We start from the raw sequence: 24,284 nt of genomic DNA, 5'->3' as shown, positions 1-24,284 counted from the left end.
GGATGCTTTTTGTTTAGTATAAATGGATACTGCGCGGCGCCATATCTTGCATATATTATTGCATTTATTTTAGAGTGGAGCGCTAAAATTCCGTTCAATATCTATCAAACAATATCCACTCTTTAGAAAACAAATTTTGAAAAATTGACGTGCAACATGAATAAATATCCTAAAGGACCTAAGTATACTAAATATCCCCATATATATACAATAAAAATCAAAAATAACTTCTAACGCTACGTTTCTCGATGATGTTTATCGACAGAAGCTTGACTGCGTTCAAAGTATATAGCAGACGGATTTTAGCACATGTATTCATGTTGAAAGCATGGGGCTTTTGGTAATTTGGGGATGACATTTCTGGACAAACGAAATACATTGATATGCGCATGTTGGTCAGTGCCGCGCTTGTCACAAGAAAACAGATAGCGTTACCCGCGTATCATTATGGATGTTGCAACAAACTTTCGATTCCTTTGGAAGGGGTAAAGAATACTTTTTATGTGATGTAACCTTCTTTATATCGTTAATATGTTGGGTTTCGGTGCGAAGTACATCCTATTATCGCGTTGACCAATTACATTCCCACATACAAAATTGGCACAGTAAGACTCATCTCATTATGTTAGGATTCATCAAATATTTGAAATTAAAGTCCTGGCAATGCTTGTGCATGAATCAGAATCGATAATACATTATCCTCATGGTGTTGCATACGAAACTTTTAGATGAACCCAGAATTGCAAAACAAAATATTATTATAAAATATTTTTATTTTTAAATCGAACACACATGAATCAGTATAAAATTAACAACAAACTGCACAAATAAGTTTGGAGTAGTCGTGAATATCACAAAAAGAACTTTGAAACTTAAAGTAACTAGAACTAAATATTTCTCACATCTACAATTCAATCTAAAATAAATTTTGGTCTGTCAGGTTCGACTTGTACCGAGACATTATTCGTTGACTGGGTAGAATTGATTGTCAGGCTAATTAATTAATGTGTAGAAAATGCTGCAGTTAAGCTTTATATCTTGCTTCTATCTGAAAATGTTTAAGACCTGAAACAAGAAAAAAAAACTTGATAACATATTTTCGTGGGTATTTAATTTGGTCTTTACGCGCTAAGCTTCAATATATGTATATAATGACATGACTATCATTTCTGGTTGTTCTCATTTTGAATGAACAACTAATGTAAGTAGGTTTTGTATGCACTGTGCTTTTAATTTTCGGCGAAATAACATTTTTGATACAAGCTACCGGGCCTGGCTGTTGATGAAAATGTAATGTAGAAATGCTTCTAACAATAATTCTTGCAAAAAAAAGATAATCTGTTTCTTGTTCTCTTACCTGCTAAAGCAGACTGATATCCTGCATTGAAATCAGTGGCAACTTCATTAGAAACGAAGTCGCTTCTTTTATCAACGTAAATACCCTTCTCACTTGGTCCCCCGACCAATGCTCCGTACAAAGTGAAATGATTGCCAGCAGGATTGTTGTATGCTGAATTCCAATCGCATGCACTCGGTGGAGGAGGACATGAGCTGAATGAAAGAATGTGTGTAATGTCTTTGTGTAAAGTTATTACAGGAAGATCTGAATTCCATAATTGAATCGTTAATAATACCTCGATCTATGATGAGGCCGAACTGGCGGATTTCTCCCATACCCAACGACGTAGCTTCTTCCTGCATCTCCAAGCATAAGATGAATTTGCTTCTCAGCGAATTTTATGAGTTTTGCCTTCTCTCGCATTGGAGGTTGCAAGTTGGCAGCTGCCAGACTGATGAAAGCAGCACTGGCTGAATAAAATTAAGTGAATACAATGTTATTTAAAGTATATTGAACAATTCTCTAAGCAGATGTCTTATTTGAGATATCTTTATTCCACAGGTATTGGTAATGAATTGTTTGCAAGGAAAATACCGAATTGTTACTCACCAGCATATCTGTTGGATCCCCATTGGTCGAGCCACACCATCCCTTTTGGCGTCTTTTTATAACTTGTTAAGAAATTTTGATAGCTCATAATATGTTCTCTGTATTTCTCATCACCGGTCAACTGTGCTATCAAAACCTATAATTGTAAAAAAACAAAGTTGATTTAATAGGCGAAGGAAAAATATAACTGTTTCATAATCCCCAATAATATTCCCACATTGTCTTGTTCATGTCGGAGTTTGGTATATATATATATTTGGGATCACATGAAGATATCATATGTATCTTGTAGGCCGTAGGGGGTCTTGAAATCCTCGAATGTATTACGAATTTAACATATAATTTTTAGGGCTAAATCTTTGTGTCATTCAGACTTTCTTTCAGTTCAAACAGTTCTTTAAAATGGGCTGACATTACTTTTATCCCGTTTTCCTTGAAGTAGCGGAAATCCTTGAAAACAAAAGTCACCTGTGATCCAGCCCTCTTGTCGTCCCAAGAAAACATCTTTGGAGTGTGTGAACCTCCGTATTGATTGTATTTTCTCACTCCATCATCTAGATACGATTTCTTGCCGGTTGCTTTGGCCAACCACAATGCGCCCCATACCAACTCGTCATTGTAACCGCTGTATGATCGATAATACTCTCCGACAGCAGGTATAGCTTTATGATAATCACCCCTGAAGAAAGGAAAGTAAACTTATGATATTGTTTTGAAGTACCCTATTGATCGTCGTAATATCATAAAATTAAAATTATTGCTTGCGTGCTTCATTTACCAACTATTGTCATATCAAATTTTACACTTGAGATGAAGCGAATAGTTCGAAGTTGCCTACAATTAAGTCTGTTCGGGGCCATGAATTGCTCCTACCAAACCAATCAAAATATCAAACGTTCCCATTCCGTCTCTTACCTATATTTATCAGCAAATTCATACAGTTCTTCAGCGTGTCTTAAAAGAAGGTTAGAGTATTTGGAGTCTTCACGTTGGAATAATATTGAAATTGCAGCAAGGGCGGCAGCGACCTCACCCGCCAATTCTGTACCAGGGCTGTTTTTAGTAATTTTAAATGCTGGTCTTCTCATGTTCATGTCTTCTGCTTTACCCCAATAAGAATGATCAGCTCCACCATCACCAACCTGATATTAATAGAAAAAGAGTCATCAGAAGTGTATTAATTTGGTCACTAGCCGAGCTATACATATTTTCACAATTTCAATAGATTTATAAATGTTGCCTTTGTCCGATAGTGTAGAAAGAAATAGCTTATTTGAATATTTCACCACTTAAAATCGTGAAAAGCCTGTCAGCGTTTAACATGCTTACGGTTTTTGAAACATACCTGGCCATAAAGTTCATATTTGCTCGAGTGTGCTTTAACAAGAAAGTCTGAAACCCATTTAAGTGATGACAACATATTCTTGTATTCATTCGCATCTTTGTAAGCATCTTTAAACTCAATTGCACCCCACGCCAGAGTTGTTGCTGACCAAGCCATTGGAAAAACGAACTTGACATGGTCACCAGCTGAAACGCAACGTAATTTTGTTGAATAATTTTTTGAGTATAATTAGTGATGTTTAGATATGTAAATAACGTTTAAGCGGGACAGTGGAAGAAGGAAAAGCGTTCTTTCACCTTTTTATCTTTTCAGTTTATTAAAAAAAAATTCAGCTATGGATTTCAAATGGCCTAGTTTAACGTAGTAATTTAACTCGCTTTTTACGACGCGTGCTTGCATTTCTAAAAATAAAATTTGTTTTTAGTCGAAAGCATGTAGCTACGGTGACTCATTTTCAAAAACAGTATAACTTTATTTATCCATTTTCTACATTAATGGAATAGCGGCAATTTCGTGTGGTTTAATTATGTAATTTGCTTAATTTGTGAATGATATTGCGCTTATACGGATGCTTATCTGTACCATATGTTACAAATGAACCTTGTATCTGTTCCAAATGTCAGTAGAGTCATCGATGACCTCATAATTCATGATTGTTGAATTATTCGGTCATAATTATTAGGGAAATTATACTTGTATATATCTGTTTTTGTACATCTGTATATATCGGTTTAAAAACAAAATGTTACTTATAGTTATCTTGTCCATTTATATTTACGATCATCCGATACCATTGCAATGTTGTATCGACTTTTTGTGTGGGTTAATATAAGAGACGTTCAGGTGGCATTTTGACGAGCAACAACAAACTAACAGTTAAAAAGATAAGGAAAATTACTCACCATCGTACCATCCTCCAGTTAAGTCGAGTCCAACATCACATCCGTCTTTAAGTCCTGAGTCTCCTCTCCATGGAATTCTATTGTCTTTTGGTAATTTACCAGATCTTTGAGCCTCATAGAACAGTATTGACATAGTCAAGACTTCATTGTAGTCATATGGCGATCGTTCTGATGAAATAATATTAAATATAAATGCTCACTATATTTTATTGGATAGGTTATGCTAAAGTACGGTTATTCGTGTCAAATGCATGTCATAAAGTAGTTAGTTACCTTTCAGAGGTGATTTCTTGTACGATACTCTGATCTGTCCCGGATCCACAGGTGCGTATCCATCTCTTCCACTGCATCGTGGTCCTGAGAGTCGGGGTCTGAATTATAAGATGGACTCGTTAAGATATACCTCTGAAGTTTTGTTATAAGTCTTTATCGAAACAAATAATCATCATATCATCCCCGTTATCGATTCTTTTTGTGTTGACTTACCTTGCGGTCGTAGTAACAGCCGGTCTCTGCCAAGTATCTTGATGTTCATTGTTGTTGTTGCTTTCCCAGTGATTATCATTATTTTGCCAATTGTTGTTTGATGATTCTGTTGGTCTGTATTTCTTCTCATTTAGTTTTCTTTCTTTCTCTGCTCGTTCCCGTTCTTTTCGTTCTCTTTCTCTCTCTTCTCTTTCGCGTTTTTCTCTTTCTTTGTCTAGTTCCTTCTTTTCTTTTTGTATTCTTTTCTGTCTTACTCCTTCTTGCTGTTCTTGTTTTTGTATCTCTTCTAGAGACAGTCTATGTCCACCTTCCCAATTTGAATATCAAAATTTAATTTGCGGAACAAGAAGAAATCTAATATTAAGATTTTGCTCATAATATATTACATACCTCCATCTCTTCTTTCAAAAATTCCATTTCCTAACAATGTTGGCTCCTCTCCATTTTCACATACGTACACAATTCCTATCAAAGAGAGTGGGCGGGTTAGTTTAGTTAAAATAAATCCTAGGTCAGGCGATTTATCAGTATCATTGTTGCATTATTCAGTAGACATTTTACAAAGTTTTTATGTACCTGGTGGTGCATAGTGTGATTTCATCAACGGAACCATTAAGAATTCTGAAGGTTCACGTAATTCCGAGTTCCATTCTTGTGGTCGAATCAGCCACACAGTTCCATCAGATGAATGTTCAGATGCAACTGCTTCCCAGCACTGTATATATAGACAAAAAAGGAAATTTTTAGATAAAGTTTTTCCTCTTTAAGATCAAAAATGGAACTTTTAACAATAAATTCACGGCCATCCCCCTGAACAGAAAAGAAAACATACCTCTATTGCTTCTATAGGTTCGGCAAATACGATTTTCACTGTCCAGTCCGAAACTACATTTTTAACGGGCACTCTTATTTCAACATTAAACTTATATTTTCTTTCATTTCCATCAGCCAGATTGTTGCCAGCATCATAGCCAGAGTTAACAACTTTGTAGCTATTGTGAAGAACTAAATGAAAAAGGGAAAATTGAAATCATTTCATTCAAAATGCAACTTTGTGTCGAAATCAAATTGAAATTTATTCGACATTGATGCTTTTGTGAAATACTGTCGTATTCATGTTCTAATTATATATAAGTCTGTTCCTGTAAGATATTGATAAGCATTCAATGCTCCACTAGCTCGGTACATTTAGTTACAAGTATGGATGGGTTATATGGCTTAAATTGCTGTGAAATGATCTATTACACGTACGTTGGCATTTTCCTTTGTACTTCTGCACCATTTTGCTTGCGATTTTGTACTCCGGCATATCTTCTGGGTATTGTGGAACGGTTGTTCTTTGTTTCGGTTTGTTAGTGGTTTGAATCCTTTTTGGTTTTCTAGTTTTTGGACGTTTTGAAGATGGCTTTGTAGTCGGTTTTCTGCGTGGAGGAGGGGTAGCTCTGGGTTTTGGTTTTCTTCCATTGCGTTTAATGCTTCTTGTTGTTCTTCGTGGAACAACAGTAGTTCGTCTGATGAAACGTGGCCATGCTGTCGGTTTTACTACTTTTTTGGTCCTTGGTCTGACTGGTGGTCGTACGGTATAAGTGTATGCACTTGTTCGTGGAGCTTGCTTTTTCTAAATGATGTTTGATTTAGAGTTAGGGCTATCCATGTTTTACTACTCCCAAGTAATATATTAAATACAATAAATTCGATTTGTGATTCGAACTATCATCATACAACTCAAAGAAGAGGGTTGTACATTATCTCCTTTGAATTACGTTTTAAAAAGAAGAATCCACAGGATCGCTACAGAGTGGAATACTGGGCGGAGTGCTTTCGGGTTGGAGAACAAACTACCCAGATTTGTCCTGAACATGTACAAAAGCAGAAACCTCAATGGTTTACTTTACCACGTGGTTAAATTTACAGCTCTGTTTCCATATAAGGAATAAGACGAATAAATTTTATACCTGCTTATTCATGAGGTAACAAGAAGCATCTTCTATTCTTTCCGCGTAAAAAGCGATGGTAGCTGGAAATAAAATAATTCATTATGTTTAGGACTTTGTTATATCGCTTTGAGTTGAATAACCGTGCCATTCTGGATTATGCTGATTCAAAATACTATAATTCATTTCGTTGTATGCAAATACAAATAGGAAAATACGAATTAAAGAATTTTTACAATGAATCAATTCGTACCAGAAAATCCTTGCATTTCCTGCATGGACGCTCCCTCGACCACAAAAGTGAAGGAAAACGTTCTCATTTCATGTAGATTGGGATTGTGTGCTCTATTGACGAAAGTTATGTACTGATTGTTTATCATAGCCGTCACTTCAGCGTTCCATACAAGAATCTTTGAACCTTTCGGGAGAGGCCTGTTTTGTAAAGATTAAGTTATAACTCGAAAACGATATGATGTGTTGTGCTTTTTATTCACGAATAATATATATGCAATTTCTGCTCGAGATTTTTAATTAGAGAAACTATGGAATGTAATGTGTTCAAAACTTTTTAAATACATTACCTGCTGAAGACAACCAATGTTGTCCATCCATTTCTAACTTGAGTTTTTGTTCTCACAGTGACTTCGATATTTGCCCCATCAGGCCAATAATCAATGACCTAAAAATAAAAGTATTTGATGATTTGTAGATGGTTTATTCGGCCGTTCCTTTCTTATAAGTATGAAAGGGCGGGTTGACTCTGACAATGTTTTCTGCGGGAAGTCTCAAGAGCAGTCAATTATACGTCCAAATAATTATATAGAACGACGAGCAAACGATTCCTTTGTGAATTCAAGTGCATCTGCTTCAAATCAAATCATATAGTCCAAATAATTATATAGAACGACGAGCAAACGATTCCTTTGTGAATTCAGGTGCATCTGCTTCAAATCAAATCAAATACGTCCAAATAATTATATAGAACGACGAGCAAACGATTCCTTTGTGAATTCAAGTGCATCCGCTTCAAATCAAATCATAACCAGTAAACCGAGTACAGAGAACTACTTGTAATAATGTAATTACAGTTCAATATCATCGTTCACTACGGTCGTTTCATTTGACCCTAATAATTGTATTAACTTATTTAAAAACTACCTTGTATGAATTTCCAATAAAGTATGGTTGAGGACATCCGTAAAAGTTGTATGCTCTTGCGTATCCGCCTGACAGTTGTCGGTAATCTGAGCACAAAAGAAATAATCATTAATTTTTGCCAAACACTGACTCGAGTGTTTACACTGACTGGAACGTAATAAATTGCTTTATTACACAATGCTATTTTACTAAAATTCATTTAATTGTCTTACCATTGAACACAGCTGAGTCGGGGGCGAGTTCGAGTGCTCTGCAAAAAAATAAATGATAATTTTACAATAATTAAGAAAGTTTCTTTTTATTATTCACAAACAACGATATATTTTACTTACGTGTTATCGTCTTTCACAGTGTCGGTTTTTGCTAGTACGACGTAAAGCGCTGTAACAAAATATTAAAAATTATGACACAACTTCAATACACGATACCAGGATGAATGATTTTATGCCAAGTGTAAATTAATGCCGGCTATATATTGACAGTTTTTTACACTACTTAATGATTTACAAATATTATTTTCAATATAGGAATACGATATTTGGGAGTTTTTCAGTTATGAAATAAATAGTCATTAGTCACAGGAAAATGGAATATATATGGAAGTAACTAATTTTGTTCGCTCACTTTACATCAAGTTGTGTACAGGGAATGAAACCTATTGACAGAGGATATTGACTCGGCTAACACAGACAGTTCCCGGACTCGTAATAGAACTAAAATAAGCAGAATCGGAATAAAATTATGGCCGAAGCCCAATCTGGTACACACACTACTGGAGTACCAAAAGTTCATCCTTTGCAATAATAACCTGAAACAGACAATTAAATTACAAAACTGCTTTTCGACATTTAGTTTCTTAAAAGTTGCTGTTACTCACCAAAAAGTAGCACAGTAAGATGTATCCTCATCTTGTTGCACGGTTGTTTCGCCGATGCAATGTGTCGAAAATAAATAAATAAGTAAATAGTTATGTTATGAATAGTTCGCTGGAAAAGTTTTAAATTTAATTTTAACAACGGATAGAGGAGAGAGCAAACGATGTATTTCGTTTTCTTCCACGTGTGTCGTAGCTTGTTGCTTTGTTGTTTATTATCTTTATCATTAAAAACATAAATCTTTTTCTAACGTGATATCCGTGTTCGTATAGTTTGTCACTATACAATATTCACTGTTATGAGCGAATGCAAACGAAATATAGTATCACTGTAACAAACGTGTGGTGTTTTATAGTTGCGATTGGGATTTTCTACGCTACCTCAATTTTATTATTAGTCACACGTTTTTATTTTGTCTCTAGTGGTATTTTAAATGATTATTTAAAAATTGAACTCGTCGCTTTGCCAAAGGGCATAAATGTGACGTAATTGCAGCAGTCTGCGTCAGTCTGAAACTTCGAGTCATAGTGTGGCGTTGGTTTTTGTGCAGTGCAAACTCGGTTAAATAACCGAACGATGTTTTCACCGACCAATTTTTAATTCTTTACGTTTATTGTCCATAACTTCTCGAAGTCGAGCTGTTATTTTGAGATTTTTCTAATACGTCATGCTGTTCCATATCTTTCATGGAAATTACCGTTTCAAAAATTGTATATCCATAGCAATTATGTATTATACCGAACTCGTGAGTAGCGAATGAATTATATTTTTTCACTTCTAATTTTTTTTTGTGATTTCACTTGCTTTGACTTTGTTTATTACTTGTGAACGTGCGTCATCGTATGTTGATAGAAGCTGACTAATTACAATTTGGGTTATTTTTCAACCCAACATTTTTCACGATCACTTTATCAATGGTACTGTTTATTTGCCTGATTTTAATATTTGTCATTTAACCTTCGGGACTGTTAAAGATCTTTCTGATTTACGATTTGAAGTAATTAGTTATCGCTTTGAATCATCACTTGTTGTCAACAAATTTTGATCAGTAAATCAAACAAGACGGAACTGATTTACATCTAAGAAATTTAATCATATCCAATAAAAATGATATTAGCAAATTCATATCGCATCTTTCAGTAACGCATTTTTCAGAAAAGGGGCGCTAAAACTAAATGCTTCTCAAATATTTAGGTCTGGGCAAGTTTAACTTGCGAATTTCAACGATTTGTGGTAAAAAAGAATTTGAGAAGACGTAATGTATTCTCATGGGTCGGTTTGACCTATAATGGTGTTGCAAAATTTTTTATTATTTGGTTAATGCTGCGGATAACATGTGTAACTGTGATTCATTGACATAATGGTCACTTGAGTTAAAGTAATGTTCTTTTTCTTGGGTTACGTAATTCTCAAGCTCCTTCGTCGACTTGTGGGTTCTTTTTAGTTTTATTGATTCCTACTTTATTGATTAGTATTTGTAATTTGTGTTCGAGTTTTCGAAATGAAAGGTCGTTGAAATCATGAATTGCATTTAATATATTGCCACGTATTGTGACCCCTTCTGTAATAATGTCTCTCATATTGAGAAAACGACATGAGCATTTTGCACTTTCAAATAGTTCATAGAAATATCTAGATAAAAACCTGTAGTGCATCCAATGTAAAACTTATGAATAACCATCCATGTACAACTATAGATGTGATCAAGACGTAAAACATACGTCATCATGTACAACTATAGATGTGATCAAGACGTAAAACATACGTCATTAATTTCGAAAATTCATGATACTTTTACCTAAAACTGGGCTTCGGTCATTGTTTTCACTGCAGTGAAATTCCGTATTCGGAAAGTTTTGCGCTAATTCTGCATTCGTATGCCTCAGGGAGACTTGCGTCTGTGTGATGACGTTTAAAACGTAAAAATAGACTTCTATCGAATGAACGGAATAGATGGGTAAATCGTATGTTTACCAAACGAATTGAAAGTTCGCAGTCCTCAAAAATTAGGTTTTGTTTCCAAAATCTAATAATAGCCACGCGGGGTGATCAGAGCCGCCCCTGGACTGGATTCCACGGCAGATGCACACCACAGGGCGCTAGCGCTCCGCAAAACTGCACGCGAACGAATTCAATTTTGCACGCCGAAAATCTGCAATTGCTCACCAATGAAAATCGGTTTAAATGGTTTTTAAATCAATAATCCAGTAATACAAAGATGCCAGCAAATTGTAGCTCCATAATAGTCGACTACATACTAGCTTGCGAGATTTCGTCTGATCGAAAGATGCGAAGCAAAAGAGACCATATTTCATGATTGCTTGGCGGTATGGCGCATCGTGTTGAATTAAAGGAATCCCGTGAGAATAGTTATGGGCGAAACGATTGCTAGACTCCTCGCCGACGCTGGTGAGTTACGGCTCTGATTCAACTATAGTACGAATTCGAGCGCTTCGTGGTAAAGGTTTTAGTTCCCAGCAGTGGCGCAGCCTTTGGGGGCCGGGGTTCCTTTTGAAATTTATGGAAAAGTAAAAAAGTCGCCATAACGCGTGCGACTGTTTTTGTCAGCGTGACCTGTTGTTTAGGCCTTAAACACCCTTGCGTCGGTGTTTCTTCTCCCTAAATCACGAAAATTTTGCCACGACAAAGATGATAATTTATTTCTTTTTGTACTCGCACAGAATTGTGAATCCATTGGGATTTATTATACATTTATCAGTGGCGATATGCTAAAGACAAACAAAGGAGCGAATCGCTGACGCAAATTTTTTGATTGAAAAGCGGCAATAAAAAATAATAAAAATAAAACCGTAAACAAGTTGTTGTAGGAGGCCCGTGATAGATTAAAAACGCTTCTCTAGGCATTGTATATCGCAAAACTTCATATTCCGACATTATCTTTGATCGGCGTTAGGAACCATACGTCACTTAAATCAGTGGTTCCCAAACTTTTTTGTACCATCGCGCCCCCCCAATTCCCCCTCCCCTACAGTAATTTGTACAACTTCATCGCCACTTCAACCCCACTGCACTACGAAAAATATATATCTAAAGTCAGAAAAGAATATATTACAGACCAAATAAACAAGAAGACAAATCATAGTCCATAGCAGGCCTGCACAACTCAAATTACCACGAGGGCCGCAAGCATAAATTTGAAGGCTCGGCGGGCCGCAAACTTTGCCACATACATATTTCACAAAATGAACTACAAATCAAAATAATATTGTAAAACAGTTAAACTTAATGAAACACTTTCATTACTGGGGGGGGCTTAAAATTATGAAGAATCTTATTTTCTTGAGTAAAGACAAGGTACAGTATTTTTGCATATGAGATGGCAAATATGTATTGAGTGGTTCAACTACCTTGAAAACCCACCCTTCATTTTCAATATTTCTTCGACTGTTAAATTACATTTTTCTACAAAATCTGCTCCAATTTTTTGAAATTTAACAGTAAATAGCAAAATCTTTTGTGCGAGAATTTCTGCACCATTCATAAATGAAGGAATTGTTTTTAAGTTCCAAATTTGAAAAAGAAACTACAGTTTCATAAACTGCTAGTAAAAAATAGTGGAATTATCAATAGGTAGCTAATATGCACTAATGGGTGTGAGATTGTACCGATATTGTTTTAAGCGTGATTTAGTTTGAACACTGAGATATCTAAATCAGAGTTTTCCAAACTTGGGGCGAGAGGTCGAGCAACGAATTTTAAGGGTCGCGAAGGGCTCACCAATTTCACACAAAGTTCGATATTTATTGAAACTAGTGCAAAACATAAACCTCCCGATTTCGAATATGATCGGCGTAGCGGCTCGCTTGCATAAATAGCCGGCTTTGATTGTTAGACCCGAGAAGTGGCGTGTTTCCAAATCAACCGCGGGCGGCACAGAAGTATCTAGCGGGCCGCATGCGGCCCGCGGGCCGTATGTTATGCAGGCCTGGTCCGTAGTGTTTTTTGATGAGCTTGGTGGTCTTCAGCGAGTTTTTTAATACTACCCGATTTACTGATGGAAAGGCTTGATTATTGATTACCGGTTACCAGTCCATGGCATTCATCAGCTATTTATTTGTTTCAGATTCATCGACTTGATAGGGGGGAAGCCGTAACAGATCATCTGTTACGTCAGGGGTCGGCAACCTTTTGTTAAAATTAAGGGTTGCAAGTCTTGGAAAGTTATTTGTTTCAGATTCATGTACTTGATAGTGGGGGAAGCCGTAACCGACCATCGGCTACGCCAGGGGTCGGCAACATTTTGTTAAAATTAAGGGCTGCAAGTCTTGGAAAGTTATTTGTTTCAGATTCATGGACTTGATAGTGGGGGAAGCCGTAACCGACCATCGGCTATGCCAGGGGTCGGCAACATTTTGTTAAAATTAAGGGTTGCAAGTCTTGGAAAGTTATTTGTTTCAGATTCATGCACTTGATAGTGGGGGAAGCCGTAACCGACCATCGGCTACGCCAGGGGTCGGCAACCTTTTGTTAAAATGAAGGGTTGCAAGTCTTGGAAAGTTATTTGTTTCAGATTCATGGACTTGATAGTAGGGGAAGCCGTAACCGACCGTCGGCTACGCCAAGGGTCGGCAACCTTTTGTTAAGATTAAGGGCTGCAAGTCTTGGAAAGTTATTTGTTTCAGATTCATGGACTTGATAGTGGGGGAAGCCGTAACCGACCATCGGCTACGCTAGGGGGTCGGCAACCTTTTGGTAAAATTAAGTTTTTCAAGTTGAAAACGGAACAGCGCGTGCACAACGGAAACGGAACAGCACAATTCGTGAACTCAACCCAGTCGTCTTATTAAAAAAATTACAAATGACATTTAATGTGACACTGTCTTGTTGCTGCATCACGCTTGATAGCTTTTCGGCAGTACACTGAATGAAGCCAAGATTGGAACATTTTCTAAATGGGCCATCACTAATCCTAGTTCTCTACGTGTTCTTTGTAATGTTCATTTTTGAAAATAATTGTTTGCACACATATCAAATTTTGATAGAGATTTCTCGAATAGAATATGAATTTTATTTCCTCATTGCATTGCATCTCAAGGAGCTCCATTTGAATATTTTCAGCGCTATTGAAACTCTGTAGTCAGCATCAACTTTTCTGCGTGTTGCCATTAATTTGCCTAATTATATTTAAATTGTAGGATCGTTAAACGAGTAGCTGTTCACTAAATTGTTAGGTTATAATATAATTTAGTCTAAATGTGTCTCACGATAAATTCTGTTACGTAAAAAATATAGTCCACTCCTCGAGCGTAGATTAGAAAATTAGTTCATCATCAAAACCGCCATTTTGTCGCTATAATTCAGTGAAGCGTCGCGTGCCAGATTATTTTACTCCGCGGGCCGTAGGTTGCCGACCCCTGGGTTACGCGAGCTTCCTGACGGCAGGGAGGAGTCCGGCAATGGTCTCGCGTGTGATTATCGCCCACGGGATTCAAACCTGCGAATGCACGCAGAGTACAGTAATCAAGTGCACGATGCGCCAACCGCCGAACAAAAACAGGTTTCACGAAATAGCCCCCTCCGTCTTTTTTGCCCCCTTCTGTATCGTTTTCGCCGACCAGGGAGCGATATTGCCCACTAACTTAAATCGAAACACAGTCAATTGTGCGCGGGATTTATCTTCTTATGCATTACTTTAAATTGCCGTCGAATATTTTGTGTTAATATTATACAAAGTTGGAAACGCGACTTTTCCCTGTTTTGATGATATATATATTATGATAATTAATCTACAGTATATTCGATCAATTTTTATCGTACTAAAATAACTTTTACTCCGTCAGATTTTACAACAGACTTAGGGATTTTTCTAACGGTTTTATCATAAAAATAATCTGAGTGACAGCCTTGCGATAAAGCGGAGTCAGTGTTGCAGGTACAGCTCAGATTTGTCGAATTCTCATCAAATTGCCTTGGTATTTTAGAGTAAGGATCCCTTATTTTGTCGACGCAACCGCGGGTTAAATTGAATACAATTAAATTAAAGACATTTTGAATATACCCGTATCCTTCATGGATTGATCACTTGGCACAACAGAAAAATCATTCCGCGGGGATTTCGATGCAATAAATATGTATTTTGGATTTACTGATATACTTTAAATGTATTTTTATTGTACTAAATTAAATAGTACTGTAAGGGGTTCTATATCATATCTTAAGAATTTTTAACGACGATCACGAACTCGCTAGATCTTGAAAATATGTATTAAAACTAAATACAATTAGGCAGTTTATCTCAGATTTTTATGTCCAGGGACTGCCGTGGTATTTGGAGAAGTAATGTTTTTATTTTGACGTAAGAAAACGCAACCTTGAGTTACGTTGGACATAATTAAATTAATATAGAAGAATATGTTGGATTCTCGTCATTGTCATGAATTGAATATTTTACGCGACAGAAAAGTCATTAAACGATGGAAAAGTCAATTTTTATAACGAGCTGCGTGATCGCGATGACTATTTCAGAAGGGAATGGGAATTTTCGATTTTGACCCCCCCCCCCTTTTGAAAATCTTCGCTGTGCGCCTGGTTTTCAGTGAAAGTGGCTGTCGTTCCCAGGACTTTGGGGGAAGCGGGGAATTGGAGATAGATAAGCACAGCTTCCAATTGTGATTAGAAATTCGATTCAGGAATTCGTTTCGGTACGCATACAACTTGAAATTTTGATTGTATAGGTTTCCCTTATGATCAATTGCCATGGAGCTTCATTTTTCCACGAGGTGTGATAATTTGAGTCGTGATTAACTTTAATAAAAAGGTCAGTCAAATCAGAGTTTTTAAATATGTTTTATTACTTAATGTTTCAATATTGCCGCTCTTCCTTTAAATTAATAAAGGAAGAGGACCTGAGGTAATATTTGCAATAGGCGATTTTTGTTTCACTTTTCTGCCAATATAGGAGGGGCATTTATTCATCGCGTTGACCAATTACATATACCCACATACACAATTGGCACAGTAAAGAAAGTGTACATAAAGTAAACTTATGATCGATCGAATATTTGATATACAAGTCCTGCCAATGCTTGTGCATGAATCAGAATCGATAATACATTATCCTCATGGTGTTGCATACGAAACTTTTAGATGAACCCAGAATTGCAAAACAAAATATTATTGTAAAATATTTTTATTTTTAAATCGAACACACATGAATCAGTATAAAATTAACAACAAACTGCACAAATGAGTTTGTAGTAGTCGTGAATATCACAAAAAGAACTTTGAAACTTAAAGTAACTAGAACTAAATATTTGTCACATCTACAATTCAATCTAAAATAAATTTTGGTCAGTCAGGTTCGACTTGTACCGAGACATTATTCGTTGACAGGGTAGAAATGATTGTCAGGCTAAGAAATTAATGTGTAGAAAATGCTGCAGTTAAGCTTTATATCTTGCTTCTATCTGAAAATGTTTAAGACCTGAAACAAGAAAAAAAAAAACTTGGTAACATATTTTCGTGGGTATTTAATTTGGTCTTTATGCGCTAAGCTTCATTATATGTATATAATGACATGACTATCATCTTTGGCGCGCAGTGCACACACTTTCATGGTCGTTGTCATTTTGAATGAACAACTAATGTAAGTAGGTTTTGTATGCACTGTGCTTTTAATTTTCGGCGAAATAACATTTTTGATACAAGCTACCGGGCCTGGCTGTTGATGAAAATGTAATGTAGAAATGCTTCTAACAATAATTCTTGCAAAAAAAAGATAATCTGTTTCTTGTTCTCTTACCTGCTAAAGCAGACTGATATCCTGCATTGAAATCAGTGGCAACTTCATTAGAAACAAAGTCGCTTCTTTTATCGACGTAAATACCCTTCTCACTTGGTCCCCCGACCAATGCTCCGTACAAAGTGAAATGATTGCCAGCAGGATTGTTGTATGCTGAATTCCAATCGCATGCACTCGGTGGAGGAGGACATGAGCTGAATAAAAGAATGTGTGTAATGTCTTTGTGTAAAGTTATTACAGGAAGATCTGAATTCCATAATTGAATTGTTAATAATACCTCGATCTATGATGAGGCCGAACTGGTGGATTTCTCCCATAACCAACGACGTAGCTTCTTCCTGCATCTCCAAGCATAAGATGAATTTGCTTCTCAGCGAATTTTATGAGTTTTGCCTTTTCTCGCATTGGAGGTTGCAAATTGGCAGCTGCCAGACTGATGAAAGCAGCACTGGCTGAATATAATCAGGGGAATACAATGTTATTTAAAGTATATTGAACAATTCTCTAAGCAGATGTATTATTTGAAATATCTTTAATCCACAGGTATTGGTAATGAATTGTTTGCAAGGAAAATACCGAATTGTTACTCACCAGCATATCTGTTGGATCCCCATTGGTCGAGCCACACCATCCCTTTTGGCGTCTTTTTATAACTTGTTAAGAAATTTTGATAGCTCATAATATGTTCTCTGTATTTCTTATCACCGGTCAACTGTGCTATCAAAACCTATATTTGTAAAAAAATCAAAGTTGATTTAATAGGCGAAGGAAAAATATAACTGTTTCATAATCCCCAATAATATTCCCACATTGTCTTGTTCATGCCGGAGTTTGGTATATATATATATTTGGGATCACATGAAGATATCATATGTATCTCGTAGGCCGTAGGGGGTCTTGAAATCCTCGAATGTGTAACGAATTTGACATATAATTTTTAGGGCTAAATCTTTGTGTCATTCAGACTTTCTGAAGGTCCGTTCAAACAGTTCTTCAAAATGGGCTAACATTACTTTTATCCCGTTTTCCTTAAAGTAGCAGGAATTCTTGAAAACAAAAGTCACCTGTGATCCAGCCCTCTTGTCGTCCCAAGAAAACATCTTTGGAGTGTGTGAACCTCCGTATTGATTGTATTTTCTGACTCCATCATCTAGATACGATTTCTTGCCGGTTGCTTTGGCCAACCACAATGCGCCCCAGACCAACTCGTCATTGTAACCGCTGTATGATCGATAATACCCTCCGACAGCAGGTATAGCTTTATGATAATCGCCCCTGAAGGACGGAAAGTAAATTTATGATATTGTTTTGAAGTACCCTATTGATCGTCGTAATATCATAAAATTAAAATTATTGTTTGCGTGCTTCATTCATCAACTATTGTCATATCAAAATTCGAACTTGAGACTGGGCGAATAGTTCGAAGTTGACTACAATTAAATCACTCGGGTCCATGAATTGCTCTTTCCAAATCATTCAAAATATTAAACGTTTCCATTTCGTCTCTTACCTATATTTATCAGCAAATTCATATAGTTCTTCAGCGTGTCTTAAAAGAAGTTTGGAGTATTTGGAGTCTTCACGTTGGAACAATATTGAAATAGCAGCAAGGGCGGCAGCGACCTCACCCGCCAATTCTGTACCAGGGCTGTTTTTAGTAATTTTAAATGCTGGTCTTCTCATGTTCATGTCTTCTGCTTTACCCCAATAAGAATGATCAGCTCCACCATCACCAACCTGATATTAATAGAAAAAGAGTCATCAGAAGTGTATTAATTTGGTCACTAGCTGAGCTATACATATTTTCACAATTTCAATGGATTTATAAACGTTGCCTTTGTCCGATAGTGTAGAAAGAAATGGTTTATTTGATTATTTCACCACTAAAAATCGTGAAAAGCCTGTCAGCGTTTAACATGCTTACGGTTTTTGGAACATACCTGGCCATAAAGTTCATATTTGCTCGAGTGTGCTTTTACAAGAAAGTCTGAAACCCATTTAAGTGATGACAACATATTCTTGTATTCATTCGCATCTTTGTAAGCATCTTTAAACTCAATTGCACCCCACGCCAGAGTTGTTGCTGACCAAGCCATTGGAAAAACGAACTTGACATGGTCACCAGCTGAAACGCAACGTAATTTTGTTGAATAATTTGTCAGTATAATTAGTGATGTTTAGATATGTAAATAACGTTTAAGCGGGACAGTGGAAGAAGGAAAAGCGTTCCTTCACCTTTTTATCTTTCCAGTTTATTAAAAAAAATTCAGCTATGGATTTCATATGGCCTAGTTTAACGTAGTAATTTAACTCGCTTTTGTACGACGCGTGCTTGCATTTCTAAAAATAAATTTGTTTTTAGTCGAAAGCATGTAGCTATGGTGACTCATTTTCAAAAACAGTATAACTTTATTTATCCATTTTCTACATTAATGAAATAGCGGCAATTTCGTGTGGTTTAATTATGTAATTTGCTTAATTTGTGAATGATATTGCGCTTATACGGATGCTTATCTGTACCATATGTTACAAATGAACCTTGTATCTGTTCCAAATGTCAGTAGAGTCATCGATGACCTCATAATTCATGATTGTTGAATTATTCGGTCATAATTATTAGGGAACTTATACTTGTATATATCTGTTTCTGTACATCTGTATATATCGGTTTAAAAACAAAATGTTACTTATAGTTATCTTGTCCATTTATATTTACGATCATCCGATACCATTGCAATGTTGTATCGACTTTTTGTGTGGGTTAATATAAGAGACGTTCAGGTGGCATTTTGACGAGCAACAACAAACTAACAGTTAAAAAGATAAGGAAAATTACTCACCATCGTACCATCCTCCAGTTAAGTCGAGTCCAACATCACATCCGTCTTTAAGTCCTGAGTCTCCTCTCCATGGAATTCTATTGTCTTTTGGTAATTTACCAGATCTTTGAGCCTCATAGAACAATATTGACATAGTCAAGACTTCATTGTAGTCATATGGCGATCGTTCTGATGAAATAATATTAAATATAAATGCTCGCTATATTTTATTGGATAGGTTATGCTGAAGTACGGTTATCCGTGACAAATGCATGTCATAAAGTAGTTAGTTACCTTTCAGAGGTGATTTCTTGTACGATACTCTGATCTGTCCCGGATCCACAGGTGCGTATCCATCTCTTCCACTGCATCGTGGTCCTGAGAGTCGGGGTCTGAATTATAAGATGGACTCGTTAAGATATACCTCTGAAGTTTTGTTAAAAGGCTTTATCAAAACCATTAATCATTATATCATCCCCGTTATCGATCCTTTTTGTGTTGGCTTACCTTGCGGTCGTAGTAACCACCGGTCTCTGCCAAGTATCTTGATGTTCATTGTTGTTGTTGCTTTCCCAGTGATTATCATTATTTTGCCAATTGTTGTTTGATGATTCTGTTGGTCTGTATTTCTTCTCATTTTCTTTTCTTTCTTTTTCTGCTCGTTCCCGTTCTTTTCGTTCTCTTTCTCTCTCTTCTCTTTCGCGTTTTTCTCTTTCTCTGTCTAGTTCCTTCTTTTCTTTTTGTATTTTTTTCTGTCTTACTCCTTCTTGCTGTTCTTGTTTTTGTATCTCTTCTAGAGAAAGCCTATGTCCACCTTCCCAAATTGAATATCAAAATTTAGATTGCGGAACAAGAAGAAATCTAATATTAAGATTTTGCTCATAATATGTTACATACCTCCATCTCTTCTTTCAAAAATTCCATTTCCTAACAATGTTGGCTCCTCTCCATTTTCACATACGTACACAATTCCTATTAAAGAGAGTAGGCGGGTTAGTTAAGTTAAAATAAACCTTATGTCAGGCGATTTATCAGTATCATTGTTGCATTATTAAGTAGACATTTTACAAAGATCATGTCGTACCTGGTGGTGCGTAATGTGATCTCATCAACGGAATCAATAAGAATTCTGAAGGTTCACGTAATTCCGAGTTCCATTCCTGTGGTCGAATCAGCCACACAGTTCCATCAGATGAATGTTCAGATGCAACTGCTTCCCAGCACTGTATATATAGAGGAAAAAGTAAATTTTTTGATGAAGTTTTTCTTCTTCAAGATTGAAAAGGAAACTTTTAATAATAAATTCACGGTCAATCCCCCCCGAACAGAAAAGAAAACATACCTCTATTGCTTCTATAGGTTCGGCAAATACGATTTTCACTGTCCAGTCCGAAACTACATTTTTAACGGGCACTCTTATTTCAACATTAAACTTATATTTTTTTCCATTTCCATCAGCCAGATTGTTGCCAGCATCATACCCAGAGTTAACAACTTTGTAGCTGTTGTGAAGAACTAAATGAAATAAGCGGAAATTTAAATCATTTCATTCAAAATGCAACTTTGTTTCGAAATCAAATTTAAATTTATTCGACATTCATGGTTTTGTAAAATGCTGTCGTATTTATGTTCTAATTATATATGAGGGTGTTCCTGTGAGGTGTTGACAAGCATTCAATGCCCCACTAGCTCGGTACATTTAGTTACGAGTATGGACGGGTTATATGGCTTATATTGCAGTGAAATGATCTATTACACGTACGTTGGCATTTTCCTTTGTGCTCCTGCACCATTTTGCTTGCGATTTTGTACTCCGGCATATCTTCTGGGTATTGTGGAACGGTTGTTCTTTGTTTCGGTTTGTTAGTGGTTTGAATCCTTTTTGGTTTTCTAGTTTTTGGACGTTTTGAAGATGGCTTTGTAGTCGGTTTTCTGCGTGGAGGAGGGGTAGCTCTGGGTTTTGGTTTTCTTCCATTGCGTTTAATGCTTCTTGTTGTTCTTCGTGGAACAACAGTAGTTCGTCTGATGAAACGTGGCCATGCTGTCGGTTTTACTACTTTTTTGGTAGTTGGTCTGGCTGGTGGCCGTACGGTATAAGTGTATGCAGTTGTTCGTGGAGCTTGCTTTTTCTAAATGATGTTTGATTTAGAGTTAGGGCTATCCATGTTTTACTACCCCCAAGTGATATATTAAATACAATATAATCGATTTGTGAATCGGACTATCATCATACAACTCAAAGAAGAGGGTTGTACATTATCAATACATTATCTCCTGGAATTACGTTTTAAAAAAAAGAATCAGCAGGATCGTTACAGAGTGGAATACTGAGCGGAGTGCTTTCGGATTGGAGAATAAACTACCCAGATTTGTCCTGAAGTCGATCATGTACAAAAGCAAAAACCTCAATGGTTTACTTTACCACGTGGTTAAATTTACAGCTCTGTTTCCATATAAGGAATGAGACGAATAAATTTTATACCTGCTTATTCATGAGGTAACAAGAAGCATCTTCTATTCTTTCAGCGTAAAAAGCGATGGTAGCTGGAAAAAAAATAATTCATTATTCATTATGTTTAGAACTTTGTTATATCGCTTTGGGTTGAATAACCGTGCCCATTCTGGATTATGCTGATTCAAAATACTCAAATTCATTTCGTTGTATGCAAATACAAATAAGAATTTACGAATTAAAGAATTTTTCAGAATTGTTTCAATGAATCAATTCGTACCAGAAAATCCTTGCATTTCCTGCATGGACGCTCCCTCGACCACAAAAGTGAAGGAAAACGTTCTCATTTCATGTAGATTGGGATTGTGTGCTCTATTGACAAAAGTTATGTACTGATTGTTTATCATAGCCGTCACTTCAGCGTTCCATACAAGAATCCTTGAATCCTTCGGGAGAGGCCTGTTTTGTAAAGATTAAGTTATAACTTGAAAACGATATGATGTGTTGTGCTTTTTATTCACGAATAATATATATGCAATTTCTGCTCGAGATTTTCAATTAGAGAATTCACGGTATACATTACCTGCTGAAGACAACCAATGTTGTCCATCCATTTCTAACTTGAGTTTTTGTTCGCACAGTGACTTCGATATTTGCCCCATCAGGCCAATAATCAATGACCTAAAATTAAAAATATTTGATGATTTGTAGATGATTTATTCGGCCATTCTTTTCTTATAAGTACTTTGTCAATGTTTTTTGCGGGAAGTCTCAGAAGCAGTCAATTATACGTCCAAATAATTATATAGAACGACAAGCAAACGATTTCTTTGTGAACTCAAGTGCATCCGCTTCAAATCAAATCATAACCACTAAAGTCGGCTTGTTCAATGAAATGTAATCTAATGTGTGTGAACCGAGTACAGAGAGCTAATTGTAATAATGTAATTACAGTTAAATATCATCGTTCACTATGGTCGTTTCATTTGACCCTAATAATTGTATTAACTTATTTAAAAATTACCTTGTATGAATTTCCAATAAAGTATGGCTGAGGACATCCATAAAAGTTGTATGCTCTTGCGTATCCGCCTGACAGTTGTTGGTAATCTGAGCACAAAAGAAATAATCAATAATTTTTGCCAAACACTGACTCGAGTGTTTACACTGACTTGAACGTAATATCTCAACTCACATTAAATTGTTTCATTACACAATGCTATTTTACTAAAATTCATTTAATTGTCTTACCATTGAACACAGCTGAGTCAGGGGCGAGTTCGAGTGCTCTGCAAAAATAAATATTAATTTAACAATATTTAAGAAAGTTTCTTTTTATTATTCACAAACAACGATATATTTTACTTACGTGTTATCGTCTTTCACAGTGTCGGTTTTTGCTTGTACGACGTAAAGCGCTGTAACAAAATATTAAAAATTATGACACAACTTCAATAAACGATATATATCGGGATGAATGGTTTTATGCCAAGCGTAAATTAATGCCGGCTTTATATTGACAGCTTTTTACACTACTTGGTGGTTTACAAATATTATTTTCAATATAGGAATACGAAATTTGGGAGTTTTTTTTAGTTATGAAATAGATAGTCATTAGTCACAGGAAAATGGAATATATATGGAATTAACTAATTTTGTTCGCTCACTTTACATCAAGTTGTGTACAGGGAATGAAACCTATTGACAGAGGATATTGACTCGGCTAACACAGACAGTCCCCGGACTCGTAATAGAACTAAAATAAGCAGAATCGGAATAAAATTATGGCCGAACCCCAATCTGGTACACACACTACTGGAGTACCAAAAGTTCATCCTTTGCAATAATAACCTGAAACAGACAATTAAATTACAAAACTGCTTTTCGACATTTAGTTTCTTAAAAGTTGCTGTTACTCACCAAAAAGTAGCACAGTAAGATGTATCCTCATCTTGTTGCACGGTTGTTTCGCCGATGCAATGTGTCGAAAATAAATAAATAAGTAAATAGTTATGGTATGAATAGTTCGCTGGAAAAGTTTTAAATTTAATTTTAACAACGGATAGAGGAGAGAGCAAACGATGTATTTCGTTTTCTTCCACGTGTGTCGTAGCTTGTTGCTTTGTTGTTTATTATCTTTATCATTAAAAACATAAATCTTTTTCTAACGTGATATCCGTGTTCGTATAGTTTGTCACTATACAATATTCACTGTTATGAGCAAATGCAAACGAAATATAGTATCACTGTAACAAACGTGTGGTGTTTTATAGTTGCGATTGGGATTTTCTACGCTACCTCAATTTTATTATTAGTCACACGTTTTTATTTTGTCTCTAGTGGCATCTTAAATGATTATTTAAAAATTGAACTCGTCGCTTTGCCAAAGGGCATAAATGTGACGTAATTGCAGCAGTCTGCGTCAGTCTGAAACTTCGAGTCATAGTGTGGCGTTGGTTTTTGTGCAGTGCAAACTCGGTTAAATAACCAAACGATGTTTTCACCGACCAATTTTTAATTCTTTACGTTTATTGTCCATAACTTCTCGAAGTCGAGCTGTTATTTTGAGATTTCATTAATACGTCATGCTGTTCCATATCTTT

At 36.1% G+C, this 24,284-nt stretch overlaps 2 protein-coding genes across 2 annotated transcripts in view; one reads left to right on the top strand and one right to left on the bottom strand.

Annotated features, from left to right (window-relative positions):
• LOC120331002 (uncharacterized) overlaps positions 1-24,284 on the top strand; it is a 141,389-nt gene that overhangs the window by 18,389 nt on the left and 98,716 nt on the right. The gene's annotated exons all lie outside the window — the stretch shown is intronic.
• LOC120330996 (uncharacterized) lies at positions 754-23,841 on the bottom strand. Its single transcript, XM_078113346.1, has 42 exons — positions 23,602-23,841; positions 23,051-23,099; positions 22,933-22,970; positions 22,706-22,791; positions 22,265-22,362; positions 21,962-22,140; positions 21,712-21,773; positions 20,992-21,358; positions 20,572-20,744; positions 20,314-20,452; positions 20,127-20,201; positions 19,737-20,043; positions 19,524-19,621; positions 19,251-19,418; positions 18,351-18,535; positions 17,921-18,147; positions 17,475-17,685; positions 17,002-17,137; positions 16,688-16,862; positions 16,411-16,604; positions 16,070-16,092; positions 8,651-8,894; positions 8,106-8,154; positions 7,986-8,023; positions 7,774-7,859; positions 7,197-7,294; positions 6,869-7,047; positions 6,637-6,698; positions 5,933-6,299; positions 5,514-5,686; positions 5,258-5,396; positions 5,072-5,146; positions 4,682-4,988; positions 4,469-4,566; positions 4,196-4,363; positions 3,294-3,478; positions 2,864-3,090; positions 2,417-2,627; positions 1,949-2,084; positions 1,635-1,809; positions 1,358-1,551; positions 754-1,065 (listed from the first exon to the last, which is right to left on the bottom strand). Exons 1-42 carry the CDS (start codon positions 23,630-23,632, stop codon positions 1,025-1,027), a joined length of 6,273 nt encoding a protein of 2,090 aa, XP_077969472.1. The 5' UTR covers positions 23,633-23,841; the 3' UTR covers positions 754-1,024.

This window comes from Styela clava, chromosome 6 (assembly GCF_964204865.1).
Source record: "Styela clava chromosome 6, kaStyClav1.hap1.2, whole genome shotgun sequence".
NCBI lineage: Eukaryota > Metazoa > Chordata > Ascidiacea > Stolidobranchia > Styelidae > Styela > Styela clava.
Note: the sequence above shows the minus strand (reverse complement) of the source record. Positions and strands in the feature narration are given on the sequence as shown.